General features: G+C 58.7%; 1 protein-coding gene across 4 annotated transcripts in view; it reads left to right on the top strand.

Moving 5' to 3' along the window:
* The window catches only part of ACOT7 (acyl-CoA thioesterase 7), a 91,400-nt gene that overhangs the window by 25,696 nt on the left and 54,172 nt on the right, over positions 1 to 11,532 (top strand). For 2 of the 4 annotated variants that reach the window (XM_014546170.1, XM_014546171.1), the window contains exons 4-7: positions 2,549 to 2,640; positions 7,192 to 7,306; positions 8,985 to 9,071; positions 9,424 to 9,504. In XM_014546170.1, coding sequence (XP_014401656.1) covers positions 2,549 to 2,640; positions 7,192 to 7,306; positions 8,985 to 9,071; positions 9,424 to 9,504 — 375 coding nt within the window. The remainder of the gene's footprint in view (positions 1 to 2,548; positions 2,641 to 7,191; positions 7,307 to 8,984; positions 9,072 to 9,423; positions 9,505 to 11,532) is intronic. The other 2 variants (XM_014546172.1, XM_005874331.2) reach the window with 1 other exon arrangement.

Below are 11,532 nucleotides of genomic sequence, written 5' to 3'. Positions count from 1 at the left end.
CCAGGCACAGGAGAGCCCGAGCCCGCCCGGTTCTGGAGGAGGGAGCTGCCTGGGCCTCGCCCCTCCTCCCGACCACCCCCCTCCTGGGCTGGGGCTGCCTGCAGTGATGAGCTCAGAGCTCGGGGAGCAGCTAGAGCAGGGGTGGGCAAACTTTTTGACTCGAGGCCACAATGGGTTCTTAAACTGGACCGGAGGCCGGAACAAAAGCGTGGATGGAGTGTTTGTGTGAACTAATATAAATTCAAAGTAAACATCATTACATAAAAGGGTACGGTCTTTTTTTTTTTTTTTAGTTTTATTCATTTCAAACGGGCTGGATCCGGCCCGCGGGCCGTAGTTTGCCCACGGCTGGGCTAGAGGCTTCTCCCCCAGGGCCAGGAGCACAGGGCTGTGACATCGGTGGCCTCAGCAGGCCCGGCTGCAGTGAACACCGGACCTTTAGGCTGAGCAAGGGCCTGGGTGGGGGAGTGGTCAGCGTGCCTGTGCCTCGCGTCTGTGGCCCGAGCCCTGCACAGGGCAGGGGGCTCTGGCATCAAAGGGACCTTTTGCGGGTCTCGGGCTGTGGCACAGAGCCCTCGTTGGCGTGAGGGCAGAGGGGGCGAGGAGACAGCCCTGCCCTGAGGAGGTGCACCGCCTCCCTGAGCCTCCCCGTGCCGAGGCCTGCAGATGGCCCTCAGGACTTGCACTGCCCCCAGAGGAGAGCGGAGAAGCCGCTCAGACAGGCCGGGGTGGCACTGCCCAGCTCTCAGAGGTGGTGGGCTTTTCTCCACGTCCTGGTCATCTTGCCCTGGACCCCGCTAAAGAGCCGCCCCTTTCTGACGCTCGCCTGGGTCCCCCATGTTTGGATCGGTTTGCGTCTCTTTCTGGGACCCTGGTCTCCCAAGGCCTCCCTGTCCTGTTGTGTCTCTTTTTGCCCACATGTCCCCTGGGGTGTGAGCCCTCTGAGGACAGGGCTGCGGCTGCCTTGTCCACTGCAGTCCCCGACGCCCAGAGCAGTGCCGGGCCCTCACAAACACCACGGGCGGGCGGTGAGCTCTGACAGGTACGGAAACAGGTTGGCAGGGGAACAGCCCGGCAAAGCTGAACGTGAGCTGTTTGCGCAGCATCTCTGTTCTCAACCCCGTCTGTGTGTCCCTTCCGCCCGGGCTGCGTTGCCTGTCGGGAGGCACTTGAACGAGCACACACCCAGGCAGGCAGACGGCTCTTCATCTCCGGCAACTGTCAAAATATTCCGCTAACTGGGGTGTGATTGCTGTAAATTGCTCCAGAAAGTAGCTGGGAGCTCTTAGGTTCTGAAGTAGACGTTCCTAATGCCGCAGCTGCCTTTCGATGGTTTTATTAAATGATGGGGAAAGTGCAATTAGTGTGTTTTGCCTCATTTGCTCCATGGCGCTCATTTGGGTCCAGAGGAGGGCCACTCGGGGTTTCCATGGAAACCAGCTCATCAGGCTGGCTCTAGCTGAGTCAGACAGGAAATCTTTATTCCCAAAAGCAGGCTGTCAGATTCGCTTTCAGTCGGAGTTCAGTGAAAAGACTTCCCATGTTTCCTGTGGCTCCCACACGCGGAGCCTGCTATCCCAGGTGCTGTGGGCCAGAGCTGCCCCCATGGCCTTTCTCTCTCTCTCTCTCTCTCTCTCTCTAATCGATCTAATCATCCCCTCAGGTGAGGGGAGGAAGCCGCAGCCCCGGGCTCACCTTGGGAAGGCAGGTCGGGAGGAACTGCTAGGAAGTGAGCGCCTGGAGAGGCTCCCAGATCACTGGGCTGCTCCTCGCCTTCCCGCTTCCTCTCCATTTCACATGGAAGAGGCAATTAAAAAATATATATATATTGATTTCAGAGAGGAGGGGAGAGGGAGCAAGAGATGAAACATCAATGATGAGAGAGAATCACTGAGTGGCTGCCTCCTGCCGACTGGGGATCGAGCCCACAACCCAGGCATGTGCTCTGTCCAGGAATAGATCGATGCTCAACCACTGAGCCACACCAGCCAGGCGTAGAGGCAATTTTAAAAAGACATCCTTGCAAATACTTCCCCGAAATTCCTGGGACCCGGGAAGCCTAGGCCTGTACTCAGAATGGCACCGCGTTGCTGTGAGACCCAGGGCAAACCCGTGGACCTCTCTGAGCTTCAGGCTCCTCCCGTGCACGTGAGGGGTATGGACCAAGTGATTTCTTTTGGCCCAGGTTTCTCAGTAGATGGGGCAGCCCCACTTTGCCCTCTGTTTAAACCCCTTCAGAGATAGCATGTCTGGTTTGGGACCCTCTGTGTTAGCAACTGCCAGAAAGCAGACAGGCCTGGGGAAAGCGCGCGCGCGCGCGCGCACACACACACACACACACACACACACACACACACCTTAAATCAGGTGACCTGAAGTCTTCCCAGCAGCCTTTGGGAAAGACAGGATTGTGGGGAGGGTCCCCTTGCTGGGGGTCTATGCTTGCACGTCATGGCTAAAGGCCTTGAGGGTCAGGGGTCAGATGGTGGCGTTCCTGGCGCCCCGCCCTCCTTCCCTAGGCCCTCACTCATGTGGTTTTCTTCTGAAGGTACCAAGAAGCTGACCAATAAGGCCACCCTGTGGTACGTGCCCCTGTCGCTGAAGAATGTGGACAAGGTCCTGGAGGTGCCTCCGGTTGTGGTAAGGAGGCCCCTTCCGTTTCTCACGGGGCAGATGACAGAAGCCGGCCACTCTGATGGTAGGAGGCCCCCCCGGAGAGCCAGGTGGGGCCCGGGGAGGGGTCCCTGTCTCTCCGCGGAGGTTTCATTCAAGCTGGGTGTGTGAGTGTGGCTGGCCCAGACCCCAGGACACCCCGCCAGGGCCCTTTATCCCACTCTCTGACCAGACAAAAGGCAGGCGACGGCCATGCCTGGTGAGGGTCCTCCTGCCTGTTGACCTTAGACAGACAGACAGCTGGACATTTCTCCCCAAACTGGGTTTACTCAGGAACAGCAAAGAATGGCAATTAGGGACACACAGTCTAATGGCGCCACCCACAAGTCCGGAGAACAGAGGAGAGGCAGGCTCTCTTATAGAGGGAAGGGGGGTGCAGACGGGCTGCTGTAAACCGTCCATTGGGGGAAACTGGGAGTCCAGAGTGTGGCTGCTTCTCATTGGCTGAGTGGTTGCCAGGCGAGGAGAAGATCCCCCCTCCTGCTGGAGCAGTGGCTGGAAAAGGCCTTCCTGTGGGAGATGGCGGGCGTTTCTCCCTGAGGGGGGCAGCGGGTGAGTGAAGGCAGGGGAGCCCTCCACCTCCAATTTCACGAGGTTTCTGTTCACGAATCTTCACGAGCTGAGAGCCAGGACTGCCGGCAGCCTTGCCCAGGCCAGCCTTGCCCCTCAGTCCCTCTGGGCCCCTGAGGACCTGAGCTTAAGACAGCCCCTGGCTTCCCTCGGCGGCTGCTGTGGGCAGACGCATCTTTGCATGGAGAGGCTTCATCGTGTCTGTTCCTGGGGGCCTCTGGGAGGCAGGGTCAGCGGGCAGCTCGGGGCTCCTTCCCCACAATTGCTCCCTCACCTCCTCCTCTTGTAACTCCCGTGTGGCTGGATGTTCCCAGGACACGCGTTCATGGCTTGTCCGTGAGAGCCACTGCTCTCTGCTCTCACACCTGCGAGGAGAAAGCAGTTTAGAGGGAACCAGATCTGGGCTCTCGAGGCACGTTCCCCGCGCGAGGGTTCCTTCCTGCCATCGAGATGCGAATAGAACACGATTTAAAATAACGGACTGGAACCAGACAGCTATGGACCCCTGGCATTCCTTGGCTTGCGGCCACATCACTCCGAGCTCTGCCTCGGTTGGCACATGGCCCTTCCTGTATGTGAGAGAGGGAGGCTCCGTATTTCTTATCCAGACACGAGTCACCTGACTCAGGCCCTTCCTGCTGTGTGTGACCTCAGCTCATTGCACCTGCACAGACCCTCGTTCCAGACAGGGCCATGTGCGCAGGTTCCAGGGGGACAGGAATGTGACGACACTGCGGCCAGAGCCCGCCCGCGGGCCCCTCCCCGCCTCATCCCGCCCGGCTGGGCTCCGCTGTCTGCCCATGTGTGGGCGCCTCACTTTCCAGCCGCACTAACTGGGGGTCTTGAGACCCAAGAACCAGGAGAGTTTGAGGCGCAGTGACTGTCCTTGTTAGAAACTGTGTACCTATCTCGCTTTCATCTTTCCCACGAAGCCCTTGGTGCCGAAATAGTCACATCCCATGTAAATATTCCCACACAATTATTTTTAGTGATTTAATTTCAGATGCTACAGAATTTAGAAATCTCTAGCAGGCCGTGTCTCTGGCTTCAGCGCCATATGATACTTTTTAAAAAATTTTATATTTTTATTGATTTCAGAGAGGAAGGGAGAGGGAGCAAGAGATAGAAACATCAATGATGAGAGAGAATCATTGATCAGCTACTACTGCATGCCCCCTACTGGGGGCTGAGCCCACAATCGGGGCTTATACCTTGACTGGGGATCGAACCGTGACCTCCTGATTCAGAGGTCGACGCTCAACCACTGAGCCACGCTGGCCGGGCCATATGATACTTCTTAAAGGGGCGACACTGAAGGGGACTCCGGGACGAGCACGAGCTTTTGCTTCTCTGGCTCCTCGGGGCCCGTGTGCTGTGCTGCTGGGTTTTGGTCAGTTGAGGGAGGGGCAATGTCCGGCTCTGCTGGCTCCTGTCCCTTCCCCGCAGGGACAGGGCAGCGCCCCCACCGCCCCCCTCCCCTGCTCACCCTCATCCTGGAGGAGCCCCAGTGGTTCCCCATTGCCTTTGTTTATCGGGTTTGATGAGACAAAGACCAGCCTTGCCCTCGAGAGGGCTGTGTGGACGCCGTCCCACTGAGCGGAAGCAGAGGCTCCAGACGGGAGAGCCACACGGCTCCCAGCTGCAGCCCTTGCTGCTGTGGGTCTGAGCTGCTCCCTCCCACACGGGCGAGGCCCACGCAGAAGCCCTCAGTCGATTTGAAATGTCGTCTGTTTTCATGGCCGGCCCAGCCTCAGTCCTGGTTGACCCTAGAAAGCTCAGCATCTTTCTCCAGCTGATGGGCGTTGGCACACACCTTGGAGGTGCTGCGGTCGGTCCCGACCCCCGCAGTGTAGCCAGCTGGAGTCCTTTTGCATGTATGCATGCATATTACATACATGTATATCCCATGCCACATACGCATAAGGTACCTCAGGCACACATCTCTGACACATCCCTCCCTCTCACATACATGCACTCATGGGTGCACTGCATGCCTGCCTCTCGCGGAAGCAGCCCAGCTGCCCGCCCTGTGCAGGGTCATCGGTGCAGGACTTTGCCACCTTGTTCCACCTTCTTCCCCAGGGAACAGGGACCTCAGGCCCTTGAGGGGAGACGGAGGCCGCTGGTGGCTGGCGGGGCAGCTGCGGCCTAGAGGCCACTGGAGAATGGACACTTGGCTTTCTCGTGGTCTTGACGTTGCTTGAGTTAGGAGGTTCGAAGGACACCCCTAGGTCAAGGCCACAGGCCATTGCACTGACTGCAGTCCCAGGGGACACCGGGGTGCCTTTCCCAGGAACCTTTGGCCTGGACCTTTGGGCTGAGCTGTCTTCTGCTTCAGATCAGTGGGTGTGTTGAGCTCTTGGAGGTGAGAGTTGGGTGCCAGCCCATCACTAGAATGTTCTAGTGATTTTTCCCCAAGATTTAGAGCCAGCAGGGAAGCGTTTGGGAGGAGGTGCGTTTTCCCTGTCCTCGCGGCCTGGGTCAGGATGCGGCCTCCATCGTCCCCTGTGACTGGAGGCCGGGCCCTATGTGACCCCGGGAGGCGGCTCTTTAAAGTCTGTGAAAAGGCATTTCCTGAGGACAGCGACGCTCAGCGGGTTCGATGAGGCCGGCACAGGCTCTCCTTTGCAGCCGTGGCTGGGGGCTGGGAACCCAGTGTTTATGGAGGGCGAGGTTGAGTGGTCCCCTGTGGCTGAACACTCCAGTTCGTTTCTCTTGAACAAACCACTCGGCTCCTTTCGCAGCCCCCTGTGGAGACGGGCTCTGAAGGCCGAGATAACGGAATGGTGTTCAGACCCTGGGCACACGTGGCGCAGAGCCCAGAGGGAAGCCCGGGCGCTTGAAGCGGCTTTGAAAGAGGCTGCAGTGCCCTCTGCACTGGATCTGCTTAAGCCGATGGGCTTGGGGCCGGGGAACGGGGGTGGGGGGGGGCTTTTCTGCAATGCTGGTTGCGCCAATGAAAGGGCAGAAGGCGGGGCTAATCAAAAGGAAGTGGCCAGGGCTCACCCTCTGTGGCTCAGTTGGTTGAGTGACATCCCATGCACCAATAGGTCGCCAGTTCGATTCCTCGTCAGGGCACAAGCTTGGGTTGCAGGCTTGATCTCCAGTCGGGGGTGTACAGGGTGCAGCTGATCGATGTTGCTCTCTCTCTCTTTCTCCCTTAAAAAAAAAAAAGAGTGGCCAGGCTGTGGTCAGCAAGGCGGAGAGGGCACCTGGGGAAGTGGGTAGTCAGAGGGTCCGTGGGCCCACCTGGGGCCTTTTTGAGGGGTTCCTGGGGGTCTTCCCTACACGGCAGAGGACGATGGGTATGGGAGGGCACAATACCCCCTTTAGCCCAAAGGACTCGGAGCCCCAGCTTTTGGGCCTCAGCAGGGCCGTCTTAGCTTCACCTGCACGTTCCTCACAATATGCAGCCTGTTGGCCGGCCAGGGGGCAGCAGAGCCGGGCTACGGGCGGGGGGGGGGGGGGGGGGGGGGGGGGGTACTCAGGGCACCTGTATCTCAGGAGAGTGGGTGTGGCCTGGATTCTGAGCTCTGTGCCCAGGAACGAATAGGGAGGAAGGGGGCGGGTGGGAAATGAGGGCTGAGATTGTCAGTATGCTAACGTTTTAATAGGAAGAAAACTGGGAGCACTCTGAATGCCCCTTTTTAATGGCTCCATCGCATAAATTATGTTGATACAGCAAGAGGGGGAGTACTGTTATTTTTTTTTTAAATACTGTGACTTTTAAAGTCCATGAACAGCATGACAGAACTGCTATATGCAGATGGGCATGAGAATAATTCAGGCAGGATATGATCTCGGGCAGGGGGGAGGCTGCCTGAGATCTTCTCCCTCTCTGGGATGCTGTTGTTCATATTAAATGTGTGTTATCAGAGGAAGGATGGAGCCAGTTAGCGAAAGGAGAGCCCGGCTGGGCGGCCGGCTGACCCCCTGTCTGCCCCGCAGTACTCCCGGCAGGAGCAGGAGGAGGAGGGCCGCCGGCGCTACGAGGCCCAGAAGCTGGAGCGCATGGAGACCAAGTGGAGGAACGGGGACATCGTCCAGCCCGGCCTGAACCCAGGTACAGCGGGGCCCGGGTGGATGGCTGATGTCCGCTGGCAGGTGACAAAGGTGCCGGTCCGTGACGTCCTCCTGGGGTTAGAGCGCCATCCCGAGCCCTTCCTAGTTCCAGGCAGCTGGGGTGATGGGGGCCAGGCACGTCCCCGGAGGCCTCGGTGCGGCGGTCCCATAGGAAAAGGCTCAGGCCGAGCACTGCCCGGGGCCTGTGTGCCACAGGGGCTCCGCTGCCCACAGAGACCGGCTCCTGCGGGCCCCCCAGGCCCCCGGGAGCGTGTGTGTGGGATTTCCACCCGGTAACAGAGTGACAGCAGCTCTTTTGCGTTGGCGACAAAGCTCTGGGCCACAGCCTTCCTTTCCGGTGGCGCCTGCCCGTCCCTCATCCTCACGTCCAGGGTGGTCCCGCCTTAACAGAATGTCCACCTGAACCCAAACAGGAGGTCACAGATGTTCCCTCCAGCCTCTCCGCCCCGCGTCCTTAACAGCGAAGCAGAGGAGCCCCTGCTGCGTGGACGCCCTCAGGGCGGGGCCTATGCCGTGGCGGCTTTGCTGTCCTTTCTGAGCGGGACACGAGCCAACCAGAGCAGGTGCTGGGCCCAGGCGTGCAGAGGGCCAGGCCAGGGACACGGTGCTTGGAACCGGGTGTTTGGGCCGGCAGCACTGCCCGGGGTTTCTCTGATGGTCCAGGCGTCCTCGTGGCTCCTTGGGCTGTGCCCCTCCCCCCGGCCCCCCGGGCAGGGTCTGGGCACCCAAAGCCCCTGAGGCTGGCGATAGGCGTGGCACTGGGTGCACCTAACCTGCAGGGACTGTCACCCGCCCCTCACAGAGCACAAGTGACATGAGGGACTGGCCTCGCCGAGTCCTGGCCTTTTCTCCGGCCTTGCATGGCGCGTCGGGCGTGCCACGTTGCCCTGAGGCCCAGCGCTCTCCGCCAGCCCAGGCCGCCTGGACACCCCTGACCGAGGCCGCAGGTCCTCTGCACGGACTGCAGTCCCAGGGGACACCGGGTGCCTTTCCTGGGAACCGTGGATGAGACCCCGCACCCCTGGTGGAGTTGCCCACCCGCGAGGACCGCTCGGCCCACGTGCGGAGGGTGGGCTGGACGAAGCCTCCGAGCGTGGCGTCTCGGGAGGGACTCTGCCTCTGCCTCTGCCTCCGCCCGGCTCCTGACTCGGTGACGCTGCTCTTCCTGCAGGAGGCCTCCCAGCGAGCCCGGGGCCGGCCCGGGGGCCTCAGGCACCAGGCCGCGGTGGTGCAGAGTGCAGTGTAAGGTGAACTTGGGAGGTTCCACAGCAGATTCCTGAAGACGGTTGGCGCCTGTTTACAATACAGGGAATGAGAGTCCGATGAAGAGCGTCCTCACAGAGCGTCGCAGGCAGCCCTGGGAGCTCGCCACCAGGTGCTCAGTGGCTGCCTGTGGCTGGGGCAGGGCCTTGCTGGGGACACTGCTGTCCCCAGAGGGTGACGTCATGGCCCACTAACGGAGTGGCTGATCAATCCTCAAAAGCCTTCCCCTTCGCCAACTGCAGCCTGTTCTGCGGTCACAGTTTTCCTTAGAGATCCCAGGTCTAAGCTGCCAGCAGCCCCGGGGACCACACACACGCTGGTGTGGCAGCACGGTCACACGTTCAGCCGGGGGACCCATTTGCCCCTGGCCTGACCTGCCTCCTTTGCAATTCCAGAGCCGAACACGGTCAGCTACAGCCAGTCCAGCTTGATCCACCTGGTGGGGCCTTCGGACTGCACGCTGCACGGCTTCGTGCACGGAGGTAAGGGTCCCAGGCTGTCGTCTCCCTTCCCCCCGCTCGCCAGGCCCTCATGACTCCCCAGAAGTCACGCTGTCTGACCCAGTTTAGGCTCTTTGTTCAATGAAGTGTACATTTAAAACTTTTAGGAGTTGCATAATAAGTACTGAAATACTGTTTGTAAAATTGGGAGTGAAAGTCAGATGGAAGTGCCCTAATAGAGTTACCCACCCCTGGGAGCGCAGCCACCCGGTGCGCAGTGGCTGCCGTGGGCGGGCCGGGCCCACACCCTCAGGAGTAAAGTCGCAGCGCACTGACTGGCCGATAGAAGCCATTTTTGCCGCTGATGTCTGCATTTATGTTTTCCTTTGGTCAGATTCCTGCTCAGACAACACAGGCCTTGAAGTTCCCAGCTCGGGAAACACGGCGGGCACACAAGAGGACTTATTAGACGCAGGTTCTTGGAGGGACACTTGTTACTTGAATGATGTATAATTATTTTTTTGTGATTTAGGGAAAATTTAAGTATACATCAAGCTCATAAATTAATGGATATTATCATTTCGATGGCATTAAAGTAAACTTCAAAAAACAAGCTGATTTAAAGAAAAGCATAAGGGGAAAGGTCATTCATTACATGGCAGATGATCGCGGAAACGTGACCGTGGTGTGTGGGTGAGGAAGCTTGGGCTGCACTGCGCTGCTCGGGTGGAAGGAGCTAGTCCTGCTTCCCAGGCAGAACGGGTACTTGTTCAATGTCACTCATTCACACTCTCATTTCCAGTTGCCCGGAAGCCAGGCCTTCCTTTCTTCTCCTCTCAGAAAACTCCTATTCATCCTTCAAAACCCGGCTCAAATGGTACCATGCGGCAGGGTCGCATTGCTATTTCTACCCGGGATGCCTCAGGAGCAGGGCTTTATCTTATTCATCGAATTGGCTCCAGGGCCTCCCATAGAGTGAGAGAGGCACAGACCGCTCAGGTGGCTCCCTGAATGAGAGGTGCACGTAACATTCGGGGTGAGGAGCTGGGATAGTGGGCCCTGATTTGACCTACGTTTCTGAAGGTCATTTCTTTTTTAACTGATCGTTTGTCTGCTTCTTTTTTCCACTTCATGATTCTTTCCTCTTCAACTAAATGCCGCTGCAGTGCCCTGAGATCTGGTCAGCTTAGGTCCTCCCCGAGGAAAGCTCTATTTTATAACGAACAGTTCTTTCCAGGCCCATGAGTATTGTGACAATCAGAGGACCCTTCTGCCCTGGGAACAGAATGGCTTGTGCGGCTCTGGCTTCGTAAGCTCTCTGTTCCTCTCCTGGGAGGGGGCAGCCCCCTCTTCCCAGCCTAACCACCAGAAGCCCAGCTTCTGTAACTCAAAGGACTGGCCTGGAGCCCCACAGCGCACCCTGCCTGAAACCTGTGGAACTCCGTGCTACAGTTGTTAGTAGTTTCGCCCACACGTTGGAAGTTCATGCATGTGGCATCTCCACCATCGCCGCGTGCTCGGTGCAGGGTCCACACCAGTGCTGTCTCCTTGCTCCGCGTGGGGGGGCGCCGTGCAGTGCAGGCTGGGGGAGACCTGCTGGGACCCCGGAAGCGGCAGCTCACGGAGCTCATGTCACCTATGGCGCCCGGCCGCGCCATTTGGTACAGGCACACTGTTAACGTGTGTCTAACAAGTGTGTGCAATGCCCGTTTCAGTAGGGCTGTTGTGCCCATGGTTTTAAAAAGTCTAATAATTTTACCAAACCCGTTGTCCCGCACATTGCCAGCATTCAGCAGGAGTGGAGGACGAGGCCGACACTGGGAGCGCGGTCGCCCCGTTTCCCGTAGGGGGACTGCTGTCGGCAGGCGGGTGGACACGCATTTCAATGGCAGTCTTCTCCACGCTGGAGTCTAGTGGGTGCCGCCCGCAGGAGGGAACAGTGGCCGGGGTTGTGCTCATTCGGCCTTTCAGTGACTCTGTGCTGTGTTTGTGCTTTTGGTGAACTCCTGGCCCCGTTTTCTGTGACTTTCACACTTTGGATAGTCCATCTTGAGGCCTAGCTCCTACCCTGCCACTTACTCATGCACATGCACACACACATGCGTGCACACACATGCACATGCACACATGCGCGTGCACACGCAGGTCTTGGCAGTGCTCCGTGGCTGGAAACCACAGGTGCCAGCTTGGCTCTTGGCATCTGCCCTCTGAGTCCTGAGTGACTGGGCAGAGTTCTTCCTCCTCTTGAAAGTACGGGATCTCAACTCCTAAAAGGCCATTTCCCTCTGTGTCCCCCTCCCCCGAGTTGGCTGTACAGGCTGCGGGTGACCCGGGCATGAGGGGTGGTTTCGGCACATGCAACAGTCAAGACCTTACAGGCTCACCCAGACACCATCCTCGATGAAACACGGGCTGAGGATGGGAATCGATTGAACGTGATAAACGCATCGGAGGGCTGGAGGCCCTTCCCTGAGCTCAGGAGTAAGGCAGGGGCTGCCCCCCC

This window comes from Myotis brandtii, unplaced genomic scaffold (assembly GCF_000412655.1).
Source record: "Myotis brandtii unplaced genomic scaffold, ASM41265v1 scaffold434, whole genome shotgun sequence".
Taxonomy (NCBI): Eukaryota; Metazoa; Chordata; class Mammalia; order Chiroptera; family Vespertilionidae; genus Myotis; species Myotis brandtii.
Note: the sequence above shows the minus strand (reverse complement) of the source record. Positions and strands in the feature narration are given on the sequence as shown.